Genomic DNA, 23,570 nt, shown 5'->3' on the forward strand with positions numbered 1-23,570 from the left:
CTGGTCCCCCTTATTCCTTTGAAGTAGACCACCCCCTTGTGTCAGGGGCAGTTCGCGCAGACGGTCTTATGTAGTTTGCTACCTGCCTACTACAACATGTACTAACCTTCCAACATGAACGGGGACAGCATGTTTGAGTATTGAGCCCTGAACCTGTCTGTGACTGACAGCTGTTGTCCCGGTCGTCTGGCACGGGGACTGGCCACAAAGAAGTTGGGGTCCATCACACACAGCTTCTCGCCAAGCTTCTTCTCTTCAACCTGGTAAATAACAGCAGGGAAGAACATTTTATACTTAAAGAAAGGAAATCAACAAGATCAAATGATTGACTGACTCGTCTTCAGAGTCGTAGTTAGTAAGTTAGGAAACTTAACATTCCTGCATTCTCTGACTTTCCCGATTGATCATGTGAGTCAAATAGTAAACTACAGATTAATGTCAAACTTTTCGGTAATAAAAGTTATAACAACATCACCAGACAAGAAAAGCAAAAGCTTGCAAACGACTCGCCTTTGTTACCCCCGCCCCTCCCTGGACCACCTTACCCCTCAGAAGACGTCATTCCTTTTAAGACCCCAAACCCCCGACAAGTCATTGAGGATTTTACTACATATGACCCCATCCCCCCCCCCCCCCAAAAAAAAAGAGAGAGAGCTGTTTCAGCTTCATGAAATAATTTTCAAGAGAACTCCTTATGTGACCTGTATCAATCCATTTAGTTAATCAACCCTAAGAATATTTCACATATTCAAACTGGCACAACCCCCAACCTCTTCTCCACCACCATCACTAGCCTGACATACTCAACATCCACCAAAGTTTGGAAAAAGGATTTTTTTTTTTAACAAGAATCATTATATTTCTTGACCAGCTTGAGTTTTGGCTAGCCCAGTCAAAATATGTAATACATCAGACACTTGCGTGACCTCATTTCTGACACTATGACATCATAACATGATGTCATCACCAATAGTCTAGCCAAAACTGACCAAATCAAACGATGACATCATAGCTTAATGAGGTCAAGACTTATATCCTTGATAGCTCAGTGGACATTTTCAGTGGTGAAAATCTTTTCCAGCAAACATTTTCATGCTGGAACTTTAACATTTGATGAAACCAAGCCAAATGTTGGTCATGTCTGTTGATTATCAACATCTACAATTGTGTGAAATTCGGAGACTTTTGCTAAAACAATAACTAAGAAAATACAGTTTTTACAAACATGACCCCGCTGTGACCCCAAAATGTAATGGGGGCAAACCAAACTAGGGTCATGTTGGCAGATTATCAAACCCTTGAAGTGTACAAAGTTTCAAAGCTCTAGCTTCAAAAACGCCTGAAATATCGTCACTGTTAGGTTATTATGAATCGAACATGACCCCCTGTGACCCCAAAACTTGACGAAGGTCAATCAAACTTAGGTCAATTCAGGAGATCATCAAACCCTAAAAGTGTGCAAGGTTTCAAAGCTTTAGCTTCAAAAACATCCGAGATAAAGTTTTTATGAAACAAACTTGAACCCGCTGTGACACCAAAATTTGACAAGGGTCAACCAAACTGGGGTCACTTTGTGAGATCATCAAACCCTAAAACTGTGCAAAGTTTTAGAGATCTACCTTGAAAAACATCCGAGATAACCTCAACGTTAAGTTTTTTGTCCACGGTCCCGCCCGGCCGTCCATACAGACGGTAACATATGAATCCTAATACTCACCAATTACTCAGGTGAGTAAAAACAACCTGTGTAGTGTGGCCAGGTTGTTCACAGTTATAACTACAATACCAGACAGACCTGTGCAGTGTGGCCAGGTTGTTCACAGTACTTTCTTTATTTGGTGTTTAACGTCGTTTTCAACCACGAAGGTTATATCGCGACGGGTTGTTCACAGTTATAACTACAACACCAGACAGACATGTGCAGTGTGGCCAGGTTGTTCACAGTTATAACTACAACACCAGACAGACCTGTGTAATGTGGCCAGGTTGTTCACAGTTATAACTACAACACCAGACAGACCTGTGTAATGTGGCCAGGTTGTTCACAGTTATAACTACAACACCAGACAGACCTGTGCAGTGTCACCATGTTGTTCACAGTTATAACTACATCACCAGACAGACCTGTGTAGTATGACCATGTTGTTCCCAGTTATAACTACAACACTAGACAGACCTGTGCAGTGTCGACAGGTTCAGGCACCACTCTGGTCCAGAAGCAGGGTGTGTCGGTCAGGTTGTACACAGCGTTGAAACCAACTCCATACCTGGAAAGCAACAAGTTCATTTTTAGAATTCGTAGGCCAGGAGGCATATTGTTTTCATGCAGGGGTTTGTATCATGTTCCACCAAACTTGGCATAAATACTATTGCTAGAAATGTAGCCCTCCCATAAAAGCACTAATACCTGTGTCATTTCATTCTGACTTTCTATACCATTAAAAGCAGTCAACTTGATTATCTGCCACACCTTTCGGATCAAAGATTTTTTTAACATGGATGTGGCCGCGGATCAAAAAAGGGTACCCCCAGAAGTGACGCATGACAAACAAAAACGTGAGGTACCAATTTAAACAAATCTGCGAAAAATCATAACAAGCAAATCTTGGCAAATTGTAAATCCGAGGAGAACGTCCATAGAGAATACTACATAGCTTGCTGTGTTGTACCAGATTTACATGAGTTGCTGTTTAAAATATTGAAATGCGAGCGAAAGCGATCCTTTCAGTATTTGAAAAAGCAACGAGTGTAAATCTGGTACGGCACAGCAAGCCATGTAGTATTCTGTTTATCCTCCATACTCGTCTTGCCTGTCTTTTGCTCAAAACGTCCCACAGTCGAGGCGCCCAAATTGACGACGCGTCATATGGAACCTCGATCTCTTCCAAAGCCTCGTGAATACTTGACGTCAAAGCAAAAAGACGTCACTCTAGAAAGTATAGCGTCAGGTGTAAGTTCTCAAAATTCTTCCAGGGTAAACAGCAAGGGTAAAAGTGTTCCTACAATGACGTTTGTCTCGGTGACTTTTTCATCATAAGCAGTGGAAAATTAGATCCCTGCCAGACTAGTTTTACACAACCTCATTTACATGATATACTCACTAGTGAATTGAACGATATTGTTATCTCATGGCCGATGGTCTCTCTCACGGATGTAGAATAAAATCGATAATCTACCCAGAACATGTTCTTTTGTCTAGGCTTAAAGATTTTTTTGGCATCAAATTTGAAGGGCACCTGGCAAAAAGCGCTGTATTTCATAAATAAAACTGGATCGTACTGACATTTTCTGGATGTTATGCTTGCATACTAGATGTACTTTCAGTAAAATGTTGGACTGTTACAGGTATTTGGTCAGGTGTTATGCAATGCTCGGGAAAGAGTTTTAATACCCCTCATATGATTATTCGTATCTCCCAAAAATTGACAAAATTGCATGTCTACAGACAAATCACTTCCACAGTTTCATTTGGGTATGTAGCATGATTTGAGAGCCACTCAACGATAACCGTTGTCAGTGGAAAACTGAGTAAACGTTCCATATTTTTTCTGATGCGTTTACATGGCCAGCAAACTTGCACCAGTGCTCCGACTCAAATGAAACGTTGGCAGTACCTGCATCTATACTGTTCAAAAAAAGAAACGCATAGCTTGTAATATTTGGTTAATTTAGTTATATGGCTACAAGGATATCCACCAAACTGCAGAAAATGTTTATCTGGTCGTCGACCTTTCGTCCATTGCCACAAGTGAGCTCTGCACGTGACGCATGCGTTATCAGTGGCTACAATGTCAAAATTGCTCATTTGGCATGACCACTCGTCATGCTTCAGTGTAATCTCGTGAAACTCGGGGAATATTGAGCTCTCACCATGTCTTCCAAAACCCATAAAAGCGGATTGTTCGCCACAAAGAAATCAGACGACAATTCAGCGACGAAAGATGGCCCGATTGAGCAGAGAAGACCGCCAAATTGCATTGGGTCGTTTACAAGCAGGCCAAAGTCAAAGTGCAATCGCCAGGCACTTCCACGTGTCCCAGAGCACCATCAGTGGACTGTGGGTCAGGTTTCAAGCCACTGGCTCCGTTGCTGACTTGCCACGAGCGGGAAGACCAAGGGCGACAACTGCTGCTCACGACCGCTTCATACGGCTCCGCCACCTCCGGAATCGTTTCCTGTCGGCCTCATCTTCTGTCCAGGCTTTCCCCGGGCCACACCGATTATCGGACCAGACCGTGCGGAACCGCCTGCATGAAGCTGGTTTGAGAGCTCGCAGACCTCACAGAGGAGCTGTCCTCACCCGCCGCCATCGCCAGAACCGAGTGCAGTGGGGCAACCAGCACCTTCGCTGGACCGTTCGGAATCACTGGAGACACGTGTGGTTCAGCGACGAGTCCTACTTCCTGCTCCAGCGACATGATGGTCGGAGGAGGGTCTACCGGAGAGTAAACGAACGTTACGCGCCCAACTGTGTGGATGAGGCACCCGTTCATGGTGGTGGAGGCGTCATGGTGTGGGGGGCGATCAATACCGCTGGAAGGAGCACCCTGGTGCACGTCCAAGGGCGCATAACTGCCCAGCGATACGTGGAGGAAATTCTGCGCCCACACGCCCTTCCTCTTCTGGCTGACCAGGATGCCATATTCCAGCAGGACAACGCTCGCCCGCACACAGCACGACTCACCACCCAGTTCCTCACCGACCACCATGTCCAGGTGCTTCCCTGGCCATCCATGTCGCCAGACATGAACCCGATAGAACACCTCTGGGATGAATTGGACAGACGTGTGCGCAGGCGAGAAGAAGCGCCGGCAAATCACCGCGATCTATTGCAGGCACTTCAGGAGGAGTGGGACACCATCCCACAGCAAGATATCCGGCATCTGATCCAGTCCATGCCCAGAAGGTGCCGGGCAGTTGTTGCTGCTCAAGGCAGTCACACCCCCTACTGACTTGACAGCCTCGGCACCCAATCGTATTGATTGACTGATTGATTTGAAGATGCAAATAAACTGTGTGTGCATTCAACTGTGTCCATACCAAATTTCAAACAAATAATCTAAATATTGGATTTTCTGTTAATTTTTTCGAAAAATAAAACAAATTTGGCAAGTAGCAACTATTCGTTTCTTTTTTTGAACAGTATATCTTTGACTGCGGACATGCAGTCATATTTTGTTTTTAATGTAAGTAGACAATCCTATGACAGGTTTTAAAACTCTTCACGGAACATTGCATAACATCTGAATAAATACCTGAAACTATCTGAAATGTTATCTTAAGTACGTCCAGCAAGTAGGAATACTATCTTAAAAGTTTCGAAGCAATCCACCAGGTCATTTCTGAAATAGAGCACTTTTTGTCATCGTAACCATAAATAGTGACTGCTCATACCACCAACACCTGCATCAGAAGGAATGGCATACCAGTACCACACGAAATACGCAAGCCAGATTAATTGCGGTGCAAAATTGTTTCCAATAATCGGGCTGGAAGTGCACATCATATGGTTAACAGTTGAGTAGATTACTCATAGTTAGTTAGTTTGTTAGCTGTTGCTTTTCGGGTCCAGCGGACCATAATAGGCCAAATCAGGACCCCACAAGTTAATCATTGCACATTTTTAGATTAAAACACTTCCAATACATAAAATCCGTAACGTCACCCGAAGGCAACAAAAAAGTCAAAGAAAAACCCTATATGTAAAAAATCTAGGTTGTTTTAAAATTCAAATCTTAAAATAAAGACTCCTTTAAAAACCCAAAAAGAGCTGAAGAGCTGACCTCTGTAAAAATACTTTTCAAGCTCGAGGTGCCAAAATACTTTTCTCGTTGATCATACAGATCATACAGATCAGCACACTCAGTGAGAAAATGACTCACAGTAAAACCAGTATCACATGCGCAGCACCATGGTGCCTCTTCTCTTTTAAGCAGATGAACATGAGTGAGATAAGTGTGACCAGTATGTAACCTGGCCAAAACACTTTCTTCTTTTCTACTTGAAGCCACTTGCCAGAGTTTTAAGCTGTAACAAAGGGTCTTCCTACGCGATTCCCATTAATTGATTTCCACAAAAATCAAAACAAAAAGACTTACACCAACAACAAACACAAAAGAAAAACACAAAACACCACTTGTTATTTCAAGTCGTCACGCATTGCCATGTTACAATGATCACCAGAGGTAATGAAACCAAACATTTCAACTCACTTTCCCGTCTTCATAGGTTCCCCTTCCTTGCTGCCCTCCCCTAGATCCTGGATGCCTTTCATGTCACGTGGTGTGAAGCTGGCGTCATTGAAAATACACAGAGCAGGCCCAAACATCTCTTTCCACTTTTCGTTGAGCAGTTTTTCTGTTCTGTGATTCCGAAGGTCTTTCACAAACCGAACCTGAAGCAAGAACATGAATGCAGACATCGATGATTTTCATTCTTGCCTGTGAGAATACTGTACGGAGTTGCTAATGCTGATTGTTTCTTTATTTGTACTATGAATGTGTTGTACAGTCCCCGGCGAAAGAAACGCAACTCATTCGCTCCCACTGTTATGCGAGTGATTTTTCGTCATGTTCAAATTATCGTAAAATATTAACCAGATAAGATAAATCAAAAAGAAAAACAGATTCGTAGAGGATATTGTACTGGCTCTACGATAAATGCATAGTATTTAATCGTTTTTGTGTTTTTACTTGTTCATATATTGCGTTATACAGGGTAGGGGTCATGTGAGTCGTAATTGCAGGCAAACGTGTCTCTTCAACATGCTACAAAAATTGTAAAAATGTATACATGTAGTTTTAACAAAGTAAAGACATTTTTGGAGGAAATTCATTTCTCAACAACACCATTTAATTAGAATTATTTGCCAAAGCGTTTAAGACTCCAAAAAATGAGCAAAGATCACTTAGACAGTGTAAAAAGGGTTGTTTGGCAAAAGCTCATTCGCACGGCATCGACGAGATGATTTCTTTAAAAAAACCAGGTGTTATTTGTGGCCAAGTCTCTGGTCTACGCAATCAGGCTATAACTAGAAACAAAAAAGTGCGTATTTGTTTTATAGATTTTTTTTAACATCGATCGATTAGCGATAGTGATTCGTATGAAAGTACTATGGAGCCAAACGCATACGTCCCCCCTCCCTTAACACATATTTACACACATGCACACAAACATACACACGCATATACATACACACACACAGACACACACATCCATACATACATTACAGATAAACAAACAGACAGATAAACGAACAAAGTCGCGATGTGCAGGAGCGCCACGCAGTGCTAAATGGGGCGCCAACTGTCACTTTAATGGTCGCTGTCCCAGATTGTCTGTCACTATTTCTCCTAAGTTATATTTCTCACATTTAAAACAATGGACACAGAGACAAAGACACACGCACACACAAACACTCATGCACGCACGCACACACATACACGGACAGACGCACGGACACATATGCACACGCCGGCCCGCCCGCCTGAAGGCACAACCACAACTCGCACACACGTAGGCACACACACAAACACACACACACACACACACACACACACACATACACACTCACGCGCGCGCAATCAAACACACGTTTGTGTTGGTATTTCTGTGTGAATAAGTATGTTTGTGTTTACGTTAAAAAAACAACCTCACCCGCGTGTGCGTTCGGGTTTGTGTACGAGCATGCGCGCACATGTGTATATATATATATATAGATATGTGTGTATTTGTGTGCATTTGTGTGTAAATATGTGTTAAGGGAGGGGGGACGAATGCGTCTGGCTTCATAGTACTTTCATACGAATCACTATCACTAATCAATCGATGTTACAAAAATATATTTTTAAAAAAAGAGCAGGATTTTTTTCTAGTTATAGTCTGTTCGTGTAGACCAGACACTTGGCCACAAATAGCACCTGTTTTTTTTAAAGAAATCATTGCGTCAATTCCGTGCGAAGGAGCTTTTGCCAAACAACCCTTTTTAAGGCTGACATTGTCCTATTTAACGCGGTAGCGTATTGTGCTAAGCAGGAAAGCGCGCTTTTCTGTATTCTTGTTAACTTCGCAATTTCCGGGAAACATCCACTTTCACTTTGAGACTGTTCTGTTTACATTCGACACTATCAAAACCACTTTGCAATACTGAAATAATTTTTTCTGTGTTCGAAAGCTACAGCCAATCGTTATTATATCCCCTTAGGTACAGTTTTATAACATTATTGGCACATGTAAACAATAGGAATTAATTAATGAACGCTACGAAAAGGGCAGCCTTTAACACTGTCTAAGTGATATTTGCTCATTTTTTTGAGTCTTAAACGCTTTGGCAAATAATTCTAATTAAATGGTGTTGTTGAGAAATGAATTTCCTCCAAAACTATCAAGACCATGTTAAAAAATATGCATTTTTACGATTTTTGTAGCATGTAGCAACCACGACTCGCTTGACCCCTACCCTGTATAACACAATTTATGAACAAGTAAAAAATACAAACGATTAAATACTATGCATTTATCGTAGAGCCAGTACAATATCCTCTACGAATCTGTTTTTCTTTTTGATTTACCTTATCTGGTTAATATTTGACGACAATTTGAAAATGACGAAAAATCACTCGCAACAGTGGGCGCGAATGAGTTGCGTTTCTTTCGCCGGGGACTGTACAGTATAATGTTCTCTAATATTTGTTGTTGTTGTTTGTGCTATCATTTAGTAGTTTTCTTTACCACATGTAGCAGTGTGTCTCGGTTTCCTTGGTAGTAACTACACCAACAAAATCATATAAGCAAGATGGACCAAGTTTGAAACAACATAAAATGTTTCTCAACCGTTATCTCAGCATAAACAAGGGAAATAACTGACCTCTGTAGCGCCTGCATCGTCCGCGTTCTGCAGCAGTTCTTTGAAGATGGATGCGTCCCGTGTGTAGCCCTCCAGCAGACGGTTGATACGGTTGGTCAGCTTCTCGTGCTGACCGAACGACTCTGAGAACTCGACCTGCAAGAAGTTTAAAGCTTTACAGAGCGTGGTATGTGTCAGGAATACCTGGAACTTTGAACTGAAGGATCTTCACAGTGGAGACCCTCACTACCACAGTTACGGTGAATCTATTTGTAGTTAACACTTGGGACAAGGGGAGGAAAGAAACAAAGAGAAAGAGAGTCACACACGCACGCACACACACACACACACACACACACACACACACACACACACACACACACACACACACACATACACACACACACTGGGGACCCGGTAGCTCAGTTGGTAGAGCACTAGGCTTGTGATCCGAGGGTCACAGGTTTGAATCCAGGCCGGGAAGGACGTGTCAACTTTGTGTGCAGACTCAGAGACGGTATCCATGTTCCACCCCCGTGTCACAAATGTGTCACCTAAAAGACCTCGGCCATTCTGCTATAAGTGCAGGTGGCTGATTATACCTCAACGCGCACACACCTGAGTAGCGCGACTCTGTTTCTTCTAGCTTTCCACTGGGAGGAATCGACCCGAATTTCCTAGCGTTGGGATAATAAAGTAATGAAAATTATAAAAGAAATTAAAATTAGATCACCTCGTCATGCTCTCGTTTGGTCCTTACGCCAAGAGTGAGAGCGAGATGCTCGGAGAACTTGGGATGCAGGAAGTGCATGGTGTCCGACTCCTCCAGCCAATCACAGTCGTTGAGACAAAGCTCGCTGATTGGACGCAGCCCCCCGTCTCTGTCAGGCAGGTACAGGTCACTGGTTTCCTCCTCTTTAAGATGCTCTCTTTTTTCTGACCGGAGGGTTGCCTCGAGGAGTTCCGCCATCTTCAGGAGGAGGTCGACAAGTTTGCTGTCACACTGGGATTCACTATGGTCAGAGGCCAGCTGTCTCATCGCGTCCAGTATATCTGACACCCCAAATCTGAAAGCAGAGTTTCACAAAAAGCAATAAGACTTAAAAAGGTAAGGCATTCTTGAAAACAGCTGCAGCAGATTATTTACTGGATGAAACTCAAAGCAAACGAGATGACGGTAAGTTGACAATAAAGTCCTTCAATTATTTAAAATGCTCACGACTGGACATTGCTCTTCATCTTCATACAATCTCTCTGATCATCAAACGAATTTTCCGAATAAAGAAATAGCACTTGCATTTATAACTAGCTATGCATGCTTTGTTAATCTGCTCTCCTTACTGTTGATATAGCAATGAGTGTTGTAACTTGAGCTGTTCTTGTTGATAAAGAAGTTTTCCAAAGTTATTAAATATAGCCCATGTTTCCAGGTGGTATAATATGCTCTATGGTAATCGCATTACACGCCTTATTTTCCAGTTTAGAACTTATGAAATGGTCATGAAGAAAAATATTTTAAATAATCAATTGTTGACCAACTTGCTTTTGTCATCTTGGTAAAACTCCTGTATTCTGAATTCAGCACAAACGATCTTCGGAAATAACTCTGTCAGGATTTTCAAGGGCACATTGCAAAATATACACATCAAAGTCAGTTGTTCGCTGTGATGGCAGGTTTTAACCGCTCAGCAGCGTTATGTCGATTGGACTTGCTTTCACTAGCTGGCCTCAGCGTTTTGTCGATTGGACTTGCTTTCACTAGCTGGCCTTAGTGTTTTGTCGATTGGACTTGCTTTCACTAGCTGGCCTCAGTGTTTTGTCGATTGGACTTGCTTTCACTAGCTGGCCTTAGTGTTTTGTCGATTGGACTTGCTTTCACTAGCTGGCCTTAGTGTTTTGTCGATTGGACTTGCTTTCACTAGCTGGCCTCAGTGTTTTGTCGATTGGACTTGCTTTCACTAGCTGGCCTTAGTGTTTTGTCGATTGGACTTGCTTTCACTAGCTGGCCTCAGTGTTTTGTCGATTGGACTTGCTTTCACTAGCTGGCCTCAGTGTTTTGTCGATTGGACTTGCTTTCACTAGCTGGCCTTAGTGTTTTGTCGATTGGACTTGCTTTCACTAGCTGGCCTTAGTGTTTTGTCGATTGGACTTGCTTTCACTAGCTGGCCTTAGTGTTTTGTCGATTGGACTTGCTTTCACTAGCTGGCCTTAGTGTTTTGTCGATTGGACTTGCTTTCACTAGCTGGCCTTAGTGTTTTGTCGATTGGACTTGCTTTCACTAGCTGGCCTTAGTGTTTTGTCGATTGGACTTGCTTTCACTAGCTGGCCTTAGTGTTTTGTCGATTGGACTTGCTTTCACTAGCTGGCCTCAGTGTTTTGTCGATTGGACTTGCTTTCACTAGCTGGCCTCAGTGTTTTGTCGATTGGACTTGCTTTCACTAGCTGGCCTTAGTGTTTTGTCGATTGGACTTGCTTTCACTAGCTGGCCTTAGTGTTTTGTCGATTGGACTTGCTTTCACTAGCTGGCCTTAGTGTTATGTCGATTGGACTTGCTTTCACTAGCTGGCCTCAGCGTTTTGTCTATTATTCTTTTACATCGCTTGAAAATTCCGAAAGTTTTTCTCTCCGGAAACTGCTTATTGCTCAATAATAGAGATATACTCTTGCAAACTGATTTACACTTACGCTGCCTTGACGCCCAGGAAAGCGAAGAGCTCGTGACAGCGCCAGGTGTATCCATCAGCGTACGTCAGGTATGGCTCCAGGTCGTTCCGCGGTCCCATGGCTAGACGTCCTGCTTCCTGGAAGCCTTGACCCGTCAGCACTACCTGTCGCTCCTTCAGCCCTTCAATCACAAGCCTGTGGTCTTTGTACGTACCTCTTGGGTCACGTCTGCAGAAACTGTCCAGGTACTGATAGATCTCCTTGCAGATTGTTGCCACAGCCTGGTAGTTGCTCTGGGACACTGCGTTGGGGTCTTCAGCAATACTCATCAGCTGAGTGACGGTTACTTCTGTCAACCGCGTGTTACCCAAGGACATGGATTTATACTGAGTGACTCCAAGTAAACCTAACGTTTCCCTGTCTGTGCCAGACAAATCTAAGGGAACTTCATTTAGAACCGCTGCCTGGCAACCGACCAGCTCTTTCAAGCTGCTTGCAAACGTTTCAAATGGTGCCGTGAACCTTTTCCCTTGTCCAGCCCACATTAAAGGCCAGCCCTTGGGTCGTTTCAAAACCGGCAAGAATCTGATGTTTCTCAAGACTGCAACGTTACTCTTCATTTCTTTCCCCAGGTCCGGCAAGTACTTGATGACGGCTTTAGCTCTCTGCAGAGCTGTTGTTTCGGGGAGCGTCCCCACTGATTCAGCTCGCTGCCTCAGCTCCTCTCTGCTGACTGTGTCCTTCACCATGCCTAGCTTCAGCAGCTGGCTGAGGGCGGTGTTGGTGGTGAAGTCTGCCTTCACCTCACGCTGTGGGAACATGGCGTCGTCCTCAGAGAAGAGCGGGGCGGCCAGGCCGTGGGGGTGGACCAGACTGGCCGGAGCTCGCAGACGTCCGTCAGGGCGACACGGGATGCAGGCGTGAGACTGGACCAGTTCGTGCAGCGCGGCATTGTGGGACTGCAGGGCATACAGAACCAGCCGGTCTCTATCCCCGGCCTCTAGCGCTGTGTGGCCCTGGTCAACTTTAGGGAAGAGGACACAGCGACAGAACTGCTCAATGGTGATGACTCTCTGTCTGAAGGCGACGCCTTGTCCGGACCGCGAGATGCTGTCAGCCACGCCAGGCGGGAGGTCGATCAGACGACCAGCATGCCACTCGCTCTCCTCCCAGAAGGTTTCAAGCACCCTGAACGCTACCCGGCCAATGTCTGTGTCACTGAGCTCCGGGTCAAAGAAGAAGGAGTCAGAGAAGCCTGTGCAGCCACTGGGATGAAGAAAGACTTTAAAGTGTTCCTGCACCAAGAGCTGATAAAAGTGTGGGTACAGCTCGCCCTGCGGACTCTGGCCTTCCCTCAGTGGCTGTGCCGTGTGCTGGGGCCACAGGCTGTAGTACGGCTCTGCTGATGTCTGTGTCGGCGCCACGCTCTCCAAGGCAGCCAGGTAGGCCCTGGGGATGGGGTCCGAGAACAAAGCTTTGTTCCACCTGAAAGATGAAGGAAGCGCTGCTGTAATAGTCTTGTAAATAACATCATCTCCATATGCATGTGAAGTACCTGGCAAGGTTTTCACAGGTTTAATCAACTGACATCAACACACAATGAGAAATATGTTTACAGAGTTTTGACGAGCGATCATTTCCTCCTTTTTGTCACTTTTGTCATGAAGAAACAAATTTTGGTTTACCTTTTTAGATTTCATCTTTTACTGATTGTATTTTAAAACTAACGCAGTAGTCCCCCTTGTCACAGGCAGCTGCTCTGCATTGACAGAGTTGTCTTCCTGATGATGATGCTTCTGTCCCACAGAGCTTGGTCCATTAGGGAGGTGATGTGGTTGTTTGCTAGTTGGAGGGTGAAGGAGGGAGGTAAGGCACCTGGCCACAGGAATGGAGGTGACGGGGTTGTGGGTCCGCTAACTATTTATTAAAGGCTTCTGGATAAAAAAAAAAGTATTCAAAAGGGTTGGTTTACACAAACTTGGAATGGGGATAGGCCAATAAAGGAGTACATGCTGATTTCATAATTTGATAAAATTGATAAAACTTAGAACCACCTTTTATTAAAAGATAAAAGTCCGATTTTGTTGTGATACGAGTAGTATATGCACTATATGCATGGTGATGATGATTGGAGGGGATAAAGAAATGCATTTACTTTCATTCACAGCCGCATGTGACAAAGACTGACACACACACAAAAAACACAAAAACAAAGTAAAAAAACCCACAGGAAAACAAAAAAAGGGCTGTTTTGAGTATAATTATGCCACACCAAAAAGGAGTTGACTAACGTTGGCTTATATCTCTTTTTTATATTTCACAAGAATAAAATATCATTTACTACCCCTGTGTCGCCCGCCAGCAAAGCAACACCCTCCCACCGACTCTGCCGTGAAGGGGCGTGCTCCATTGGCTGGCTCTCCCACGGGACCTGACGTTGTGTCAGGAGTATGAAAGCATTGATAGAAATGCAGGCGCGGATTGCTCTGAAAGCGGCCTAGGTCACCGCCGGAACAAGAGGGTCGCATCTCAGATAAAATTTGGAATAACAGCCATGTAATATAGGCGTGTTAAAACTTCACCCATTGTAGGGGTAGGGGAAGAAATAAAAGTTAAATATAAAAGATATTGATACAAAATGTTGTGATTGAACGAGGAACAGGTATAAGTGTTTGTGTGCGGTGCACATCGGCCCGCCTGCCAGGTGGAGTGAACCCCAGCAAGCGGGCGCCGGCGGACTCGCGCACACGCAACAAAAGCGAGCAAGCACGCTGTCAAACAGACGTGTGTCGCGTAATATGTCTGGTGTACCGCTACCCGCCTTCAGGGTGGGACAGAAACTGTCCTTTGCTCCCTGCTCGGCGGGCGCTGACATACACACTATGGTGGGCGGGGATCCGGTATGGGGGCGAATGTTGGGGTATGGTGAGTTAGCGCGACTTCTCGACACAATCCTCCGTCCTCCTGGGGTAGGGGTGGAGTGGGGGAGGTTGGAGCTGGGCCACATGTACCACCTGTACACACTGGGGGCAAGGGGGGATGGGCCTCGTCGGTTGAGTAACGGTAGCAGTAGCTCTGTGTTTATAGTCCGTCCGCTCTGTTAGACTAAGGATGGTGGACGAGGGCAGGAGACGTTTAACCCTTAAAACGAGCAGGAGTGTGGACAACAACAGTTACACCCGCGCTCCCATAGACGAATGGTAGACTAGTCGGAACATCAGTTAAGAGTGCGACCAGCCCAAGACTTTATGCTTGACTTGGAAATCCAGTGTTGTCTTCCTGTCAAAGCGTGGACTATTTATAGTAGCCAAACCTTTTTGGTACGTCAAGAGACAGCACACCCGTGAGATGTGGGTAGCTGTCAGGCTGCTGTTGTCACCTCTTCATAACCTATGGGTACCCATAGCAGTTTTTATATGGCTATTATTTAGCTCTAACATCTCAATCCTGTTTGACTGGCTTTGCCTCCAAAGGCGATTCTTGTGCTTCGAGCACTTGGTCACATCAAATATCACAGCAATAATCTACCTGAAACAACACGAATGGTAATAGGACAACTGTAACGCCTGTGGATTCTTACAGGAATATCATTTTGTCTTTTTATAATGAACAAATTAATGAGAATAATTTTGCCCATTTTGGATATTTTGCGAATTATTTCAATTTAAGACTTGGGTTCTTGTCAGGTAGGTCGATTTTGGGGGTACCCTCATTCGAATAGCTGCCACTTGCTCCCTGTAAAAAATCCTCAATCTGTAAAACGTGTTAAAGATAAATACCTACTGGGCATACAACGTTTTAAGTAAATAAGCAAACGTTAATTCATTGAAGTACAAAAAAGGTGCAAGATTCGTTTTCTTTTTTTGTTTATCCTGGATTCAGGAATAGAGAATAGCCGACAACTTGCCTTGTCTTTATAGTAACCCTTCTTGTTTGCTAAATACAATCTGAAAAAGTCATGTTCCTTTGTTAAAACCATATCATTAGAAGTGTGCTGTGTATGGGAGCTAGCTGCGTGTGTGTGTGTGGGAGTAAAGTACTTGAAAGATTGTGTTCATGCTCAGGTAGCTTCCTTGCTGTTCAGATTGTTTGCTTGCGCGCTCGTGGATATGTGTGTGTTTGTGTGCAGGGCGGTGGGGGGGGGGGGGCAGTGTATGTGATATTATCGCAACAGACCGTCCTTCAATGAGCTTTTTCTCATCTTCATTCTGAGACAGCAGCCCCCGGCGGTCAGAGGTCAAGGCAAAAGGCGCGTTGATGTGCAGTGGAAGGTCAGTCAGGGACACTTGCCGGGCCAGTGGGAGGAAGCAGAACAGATGACCCGTTGTGTAAAATCCTGAAACAAAGGAAGCAGAACAGATGACCCGTTGTGTAAAATCCTGAAACAAAGGAAGCAAAACGGATGACCCGTTGTGTAAAATCCTGAAACAAAGGAAGCAAAACAGATGACCCGTTGTGTAAAATTCTGAACCAAACAAAGCAGAACAGAGGACCCGTTGTGTAAAATCCCAAACAAAGGTGTTACTAACGTAAGAAAAAGCCGACATTATGTACTTATGAAAACAGCACTACACAGTTTTAAGAAAAGAAGTTCAAACATTTATTATTCAATGTTAAGGTCACCGCATGTCCCAGTCAAACCAAATCAGTGAACAGACTAAGAATTGTGAAATTCATGCATGTGAACCAACTTTAAAATTCCATCAAAGTTAATACGGAAGTGCGTACATCATGTACCTGTGAACTTTTAACAAACAAAATATCAACAGAGCCTGCAATAACAAAATTCACACATACCTTCAGGACAAGACTCAATTGGCATAATCCTTCCGTCATTATCTGTGAGAATCGCCACAGCAGCCAGCGGTACGAAGCCTTCCTTGCTTGTCTCACGTGCTGTGTCACACGATTCTCCTGCCCCTGGTGTCCAGGCAATGCGAAATTTGCTCTGTGTCGTTTCTCCCTCTCTCTTATCCGTCTTTTCAGCTTCCATGGAAACAGTCACTGTTTCAGTCAAGTTCTGCTCGTGGAAAGACTGGCCATGTTCAACTGCTGACTCCCAAGCTTTTGAGAAATGTTCCAAGATGCTTTCGTTGCCTGACAACTGGCGAGGCACTGTAGGCACAGAGTTTCTCGTCACCACCATCAGGCGCTGTGCCTGTGCCGGGTCACTGCAGTCTCTGGGCAGACGGTACAGCTCCACGCGCTTCACGTGCTGAAGGAACAGCAGCAAGTTGCCCGCCTTGGACATCAAGCCCTCCATGAAGTCCTCTCGTCGTTCTGCAGTGAACGCCTCCTGGCAGATCTCGCTCTTCTCTGCCTGCCCTTCTGTCCTGAACGGGAAGCGGAAGAGAGTTCCGGAGAACGGCTTCCAGTCCTTGTTCAACATGTCGCAGCCAAACACCCCCTGGAAAGGCCTGAACTGGTTGGGCATCCGTCTGAGCAGCACCTTGTTCATGATGTCCCCGAAGTCCATCTTCTTGCCGCGTTTGTTGTCCAGGTAGAGCTGGTGAGGATCCAGCATGGCCAGGGTGCTGCCAGAGTAGATGCTGGGCACCTCAGTCACGTTGTACACCGCGTTGAACCCCAGGCCAAACTTCCCCACCTGTTGACAGGGGAACAACAAGTTTATTGGATTTGTTTGTTTGTTTGTTTGCTTAACGCCCAGCCGACCACGAAGGGCCATATCAGGGCGGAGTTTATTGGATGCCAATGTGCCCGCTGCCGTCACAAATTTAAAAATAGTTCAATTCAAAATGCGTCAATGGTGGCATTAAATACCAGCAATCACCTCAAAAGAAAACTGAACATATATCAAGATACATTGCGTGCAATTCATGCTTAGAGTGTCATTTGGAAAATGCTGAATATGCTTTTCTTCATGAACACGTGTCAAAATGTGCAAGCAACTGCGGATGATCTTTAACTGCTCTGTGAGAAATATAAAAACCTAATGCATAAAAGTTGTCATCACGTTCGTTTGTTGGTGTTCATTGTGGCATCAGAAATTGAACAAAAACCAAAATACTCAAGCTGGCTGCTAACAGCAACCGTCACACAATGCCAAGACAACTTGAACATAAATACAGCTGTCTTGTGTTTCTCTACATGAGGACATTAACCTTACATTCATGGGGCCAAATTTGTCCAACCCATTTTTGGCTCACGTAAGTGTAGCCTATGCGATGGTAAACTTTGTCTGTCTGTGCGTGCGTGCGTGCGTGCGTATGTATGTATGTATGTATGTCTGTGGTAGAAACTTTAACATTTTTGGCTAAACACCGAAATACTAATTTCACGTGGTTAATTTTCAAGCACCATCTTCAAATTATTGAAGCAATGATCAACATTGTGTCGGCATGTGTGTAGTTAAAGCGTGTATCCAAAGAAAACGGGTGGTGGGGGGTTTTGAAGGGGTACAAGCAGTTGACTGGTTTGTGTCGTGTTTGGTATGTAGACGGCAGGTCAGGTGTCAAGATCAGGTCAGGGGTCGCGCGAAGGATTGTGGTCCAGTTCTCACCTCGCCGATTCGCCGGGGAAGACGATTTCATGTTGTTCGGTTTCTAAGCTCCAGAAAAGTAAATAAAGAAGATACCAAAGGGAGATTTCCTACAATTTGATCTGCACAGCGTGTTTCCAATGTCCACGCGAGGAAGAGCTGTCGAAAGCGCGGCAGTCAGTGTCGATCTTGCAGCCGTATCCCGGTAAGTTCAGAGACAGATCTAGTGTCTCCCACTCTGATAACGTGTCACCTACTGTTAATCCGTTTTGTTTTAATTTCTTTTTATTTCAGCAGACACGGATGTCAAACACAGTGCTAGGCAGTCACCTCTAGTGAAATGAGTTGATCTAAAGTGCCTGTAATGTTTGGATGTCTTTGCTCGTGGTTCGATTTATGTGAATTTCAAGACTTGCAGTAGAGTCTCAAGTTAAGTTTACTCTGCCCAAAAAAAACTGTCCACCATTTACTTGAACATGCAGATATAAGGAAACGGAATGAATCTGTTCTCAAAGTCAAAATGATCACGATTTTTTCCTCAGATTCAAAACATGCACTGTCATGGTTTTGTCTGTACAATTTAGTAAGTCTTAAGTACTTTGCAACAACTTCCTTGAACGTGAAAGACAGTTTTTGAATGCTAGATCTGTATCGCGTTTCATTCCAGACTCGATCCTCTCTTTGATTGTAGATCTACTGTTTGCTGTTTACGCACTATCATATGATTTGCCATGTAACGTTTGGTAAGCTTACCTTGCAACAGCTTTCTTGTCTTTGTTGGCATTTCTGGCTGTGTTGACCGTCAGAATTATTTTAAGAACCAGGCTGCTGCAGTCGACATGTTTCGCATATTGTAGGGTTACCATGCTGCATAGGTAAAGTGGCTTGTATAACCTGACTATTCTGTTTCAAAACACTGTTTATATTTGTGTAGGTTGTAGTCATCATAACTAATCGCATTTTGCCATTTGTTTCAGAAAGGAGGTTAACCTACAACAAGATCGACGCTATGTCAGATATATGCCTCAGCCACATGAAGACTTCCGAATTTAGATCTACTCGGCATGGTGACAAGTCTTGATGAAAAGTATAGGACTGAGGACAGCAGTGGAAAAAGTGCCCACATGACAGGTACCTAACCTATTACCCTAGTAATTTTATCTGTTTGCCTTCTTTTGAAAATTATACATGGAGTTGATATGATGCGTTAGTTTTAACTGTGTGTGTGTGTGTGTGCGTGTGTGTGTGTGTGTGTGTGTGTGTGTGTGTGTGTGTGTGTGTTTGTGTGTGTGTTACGGAGTGAGTGAGTTTGTGTTATGTTACTGTTTGTTGATTTCTTACGGGAGCCTCGAAGGCTTCGCCTCTTGTTTGTATTTAACTGAGAAATTGGATTCATCCTAACTGAAATGTTTCCCTTCTCATTCAAGGGACGTAACCACTCGGTACACATTTTCGAAGAAATCGAATTTTTGGGTGAAATCTATTAAATTTCACCACCAATTTTCTTTAATAATTTCACTTCATTAATTTTACCCGGAAACAACATTTCAGTCTCGAGTATAAATCGAGGGGGTAATATGACGACAGGGCCCAGATGACGGCGTCACACCGGCCTGAAACTAACAGATCAACACGAAAAGCAACACCGAGACTACAGACTATCTGATTGTTTGTTTTAAGCGTGTTTTATTCATTTTCTTTGATACAACAACAAACAATAACAACATTAAGAACGTTAACAAGCAGACTGCTTATGTAACACGTTCTAAAATGGTAATCAATACACATTCAGATAAAAGAAAATGGCGAACAAGTGGTAACTTCAATACCTAGTTTCATAATATTTCATTTTTATTTTATATAAATAAAAAAATTTTTTTTAAAAAGAAGACATGAACTGACAATTGAACAGACAGCTGCTGGTGTTGCCCCACCTTGCTGCAGTCCTGTTTCTTGGTGGCCCCGCCCAGCTTGCACAGGTTGTCAAAGTCGGTCCTGGTGAAGACAGAGTCGTTGTAGACCCAGAGAGCCGGGCCCTGCAGGTCGGCGAGGGCGGGGGTCAATAGTCCGCTCCTCCAGTCGCCGTTGTCTCGTTCGTCCACCAGGAACTTCACCACGCTCGCCCTGGCATCGTCTGCGTTCTGCACCAGCTCCTGCAGGCACCAACACACATTTTGTAAGGACAGTTCAGAATCGGTCGTCAATAATGAAACATTGATTATAAGCAGTCACGTACAACACACACTTTGTGTCAGGACAGTTTAGAATCGGAAACAGATATCTAATGAGCAGTCGCCTGCAATGTGTTTTGGGTTTGCTCATCATTTGCCATTTTTGGGACTTTGAAATCAAAAAAGCTCAGACTCTTTTTCATAAACATTGATATGGCATTCATACGTCAGCTACATAACAGATTATCGTTAAGTCAATGAGATAACTGTTTCAACCGCTTGACACCAGTCAAGTTATTTCTTCTTAATTTTGTTACAATAAAACACAATCATTGGGACTGCAATTGGAGCGATTCCATGTCTGATTGGTAAAACGCAGCTTTTCATACATGTACACATCGGTGAACACGAGAGGTTGACCGGTCTCACCTTGGGAACGGAGAAGCCGTCAGTGTAGCCCTCACGGAGCAGGTTGTGCAGTCTGGTCGTTAAAGTTTCGTTCTGGCCGTATTCTGAGTCACCTAATTCTGATTCATCAATTTCAAGGTCAGCCATTTCAGCCACTATCCTCCCCCTCAGGTCAAGGGCTCCGAGTGTCAGTGCAACGTCCTTGTCAAGATCAGGATGAACGAGGGTCGTTCCTTCCTCTTCCTCGGCAAGCAATTCTATTTCATTGGGGTCTGGGGCAACCGTGCAGTCTCTGGCCTTGGCAAACCTGAGTTCTGTGGGGCGGGCCGAGTCTATAGGCAAGAGAATTTCTTCCTGGTTATATTCCCCTTTGTTCACAATAGCCTGAAGGATCTTTTTGACAAGTTTCAGATCTTTGTTGAAAGCCTTTTTATCGCAGGAAAGCTGTGCGTGCTTGGTCTGAATCTCCTGCAGGACCTCTGTGAGAACTCCACATCCCTGTCCCTGGTGACAGCCGCACGCCGCGAACAGCTCGTCAAGACCCGCATCCACCAGGGCAGAGGGCAGCGGGAAGCAGTATGGCGACAGGTCAAGGTCATCGGTGTCTTCATCCGCTATCCAGAACTTACCCGGAAGCCGGAAACACCCGTCTTTCTCCGTCAAAATGCACTTCATGTCCTTCAGTTTCTCTGTCACAACCCTCACACCATCACGATACATAGCATTCAGCTCACTGTAAATGCGAAGCAAAATGGTGGCAAACTGTTGTGATTGTTTTTTATTGAACATGGAAATCACAATGTTCAGTTGGTTGATAACATCATCTGCAGTTGGCTGGTAAAAGTAGGAAGAAATGGAACAATCAGGACTAAGGCGTGCAAGCAACACTGGCTTGACGGACCCGACAAGCTCCAGTTTGTCGTAGTGACACATGTCCACGGCACGCGAGATGCCCAGGTCGTGGTGTTGTGCCGGACACACAGGGAGCGCGGCAGGGAAGCCAGGCGGGGCGTGGTCTCTGCTTGTGACGCAAGGCAGGCATTGCAGCGTGGCCAGCTGTTGCACCGTGTCTGTGGTCAGTGAGTGGCCGTGTTTTTGGATAAAGGTCAACATTGCTCTGGCCTTTCTCTGTGCGGTGACGATGTCCTCTGATCTCTCGCTTCTGCAGAGCTCCTCGATTTTTGTGGCTGTTTGAATCAGGTGTTGAGCCGTGACTTTAGCACTGCTTCGCAGACCAAGCACCTTCAGATTCTGGAGTAGAGCTCCCTTTCCCTGAAGAAACAGTCTGGCAGGAAATCGGTCTTCCCCAGCAAAAAGATCTTGAAGCATGTTGTCCTCGGGATCGTAAAGGTCTGCGGCTTTGTGCAGCTCTTCTCTCACGCAGGAAGGCACAAACCTGATTGCCCTTGCCAGGTTCTGCAGAGAGGTGTTTTCAAACAAAGAGCTCTGAAGAAAGTACGTCACAAACACTGTGGCGTCAGCAGCTGAACCTGGGTCTGAGCAGTGTGGAAGATCAGCAAGGGTCTTGCCAACAAGGTCTTCCAAGGTCATCTCCCTGGCTCCGAGTTGTCTGGCAATCTGGCGGTGGGCTGTGATGTCACAGTAAAGCAGTTTGGGTGAGCACTTGATGGCAGGAGGGAGGAGGGCGTGGCTACTGACGTCAGGAGTCATGTGACCATTCTCCTGGACACTGGTGTATTCTCCTGAAGGGTGTTTTAAGCTTTCTCTCCTTCCTTTGATGTTCTTCGTCTTGCCCGTCTTAACACTGGGAACTTTGGCTTTTGCTGTTGATGCTACACATGCTGACCACACCGGGAAGAGTCTCAGGTTTGTTAGAACAGACTTGGCAGCCTCCCACTCGTGTTTCTCATCTTCTTCACTTCTGCTTTTCCCCTCAGCAAGAATGTCCACCAAGGCAAGTTTTGCATCAACATCGGACTCCGTGTTAAACTTGACCACTGCCCTCTGGACAGTTCTCTTGTCTTCCTCAGCCAGTCTCGCCAGACACTTGAGCACACCGAGACGGGACGCTGGTTGCACGCGGGAGTGGATGACGTCACTGTGACGCAATACAAAGTCAGGAAGACTGGGGATGACATGTACACCGAGGTGACGGAGAGCCTGGCTCAGCGCCGAGGAGGTGGGAGGAAAGCCGTCCAGTCTCTCCCTCTCACACAGGTAGGTGCCCTGGAGGGGTCTGAGGATCAGGTCGTTGCCATGGGGACAAGGCAGAAGGGGCAGGTGGTCGAAGTCTTGCAGGTCCTTTTCATTCAGGTATAACCACACCTGTCTGATCCAGGGGTCTTCACGTGATACTGTGATGTCAGAGCGACCTGAGTGCTGGGTCGCTAAACTGTCCGCCAGCAGTGACAGAACTGTGTCGTCAGTTAGCAATCTCAGATTCCCAAATCCTGTGTGACAAAATATGTTACACATGAGCACACTTTTCAAACAAACATACACACTTTTTAATTCGTCACCACATTTTTTTTCTCAAGAAGAACACACCTATTGTTTCTTTCTTTCTTTCTTTATTTGGTGTTTAACGTCGTTTTCAACCACGAAGGTTATATCGCGACGGGGAAAGGGGGGAGATGGGATAGAGCCACTTGTCAATTGTTTCTTGTTCACAAAAGCACTAATCAAAAATTTGCTCAAGGGGCTTGCAACGTAGTACAATATATTACCTTACTGGGAGAATGCAAGTTTCCAGTACAAAGGACTTTTTTTTTAACATTTCTTACATACTGCTTGACTAAAATCTGTACAAAAATTGACTATATTCTATACAAGAAACACTTAACAAGGGTAAAAGGAGAAACAGAATCCGTTAGTCGCCTCTTACGACATGCTGGGGAGCATCGGGTAAATTCTTCCCCCTAACCCGCGGGGGGTGCCGATTGTTTGCTTTCGGTTTTGATATTTATACTTCTACCACAGAAAGACAATTTTTGTTTATTGTTTTCATTTCTAATTTGTTTCT

General features: G+C 44.7%; 1 protein-coding gene across 1 annotated transcript in view; it reads right to left on the bottom strand.

Annotated features, from left to right (window-relative positions):
- Nucleotides 1–23,570, bottom strand: part of LOC138977312 (sacsin-like) — a 69,772-nt gene that overhangs the window by 23,951 nt on the left and 22,251 nt on the right. Inside the window, exons 8-17 of the mRNA XM_070350213.1 lie at nucleotides 20,609–22,998; nucleotides 19,943–20,161; nucleotides 16,307–17,114; nucleotides 15,686–15,845; nucleotides 11,531–12,994; nucleotides 9,579–9,912; nucleotides 8,867–9,001; nucleotides 6,213–6,394; nucleotides 2,177–2,267; nucleotides 107–260 (exon numbers count right to left, since the gene is read on the bottom strand). Coding sequence (XP_070206314.1) covers nucleotides 107–260; nucleotides 2,177–2,267; nucleotides 6,213–6,394; nucleotides 8,867–9,001; nucleotides 9,579–9,912; nucleotides 11,531–12,994; nucleotides 15,686–15,845; nucleotides 16,307–17,114; nucleotides 19,943–20,161; nucleotides 20,609–22,998 — 5,937 coding nt within the window. The remainder of the gene's footprint in view (nucleotides 1–106; nucleotides 261–2,176; nucleotides 2,268–6,212; nucleotides 6,395–8,866; nucleotides 9,002–9,578; nucleotides 9,913–11,530; nucleotides 12,995–15,685; nucleotides 15,846–16,306; nucleotides 17,115–19,942; nucleotides 20,162–20,608; nucleotides 22,999–23,570) is intronic.

This window comes from Littorina saxatilis, linkage group LG9 (genome assembly GCF_037325665.1).
Source record: "Littorina saxatilis isolate snail1 linkage group LG9, US_GU_Lsax_2.0, whole genome shotgun sequence".
Taxonomy (NCBI): domain Eukaryota; kingdom Metazoa; phylum Mollusca; class Gastropoda; order Littorinimorpha; family Littorinidae; genus Littorina; species Littorina saxatilis.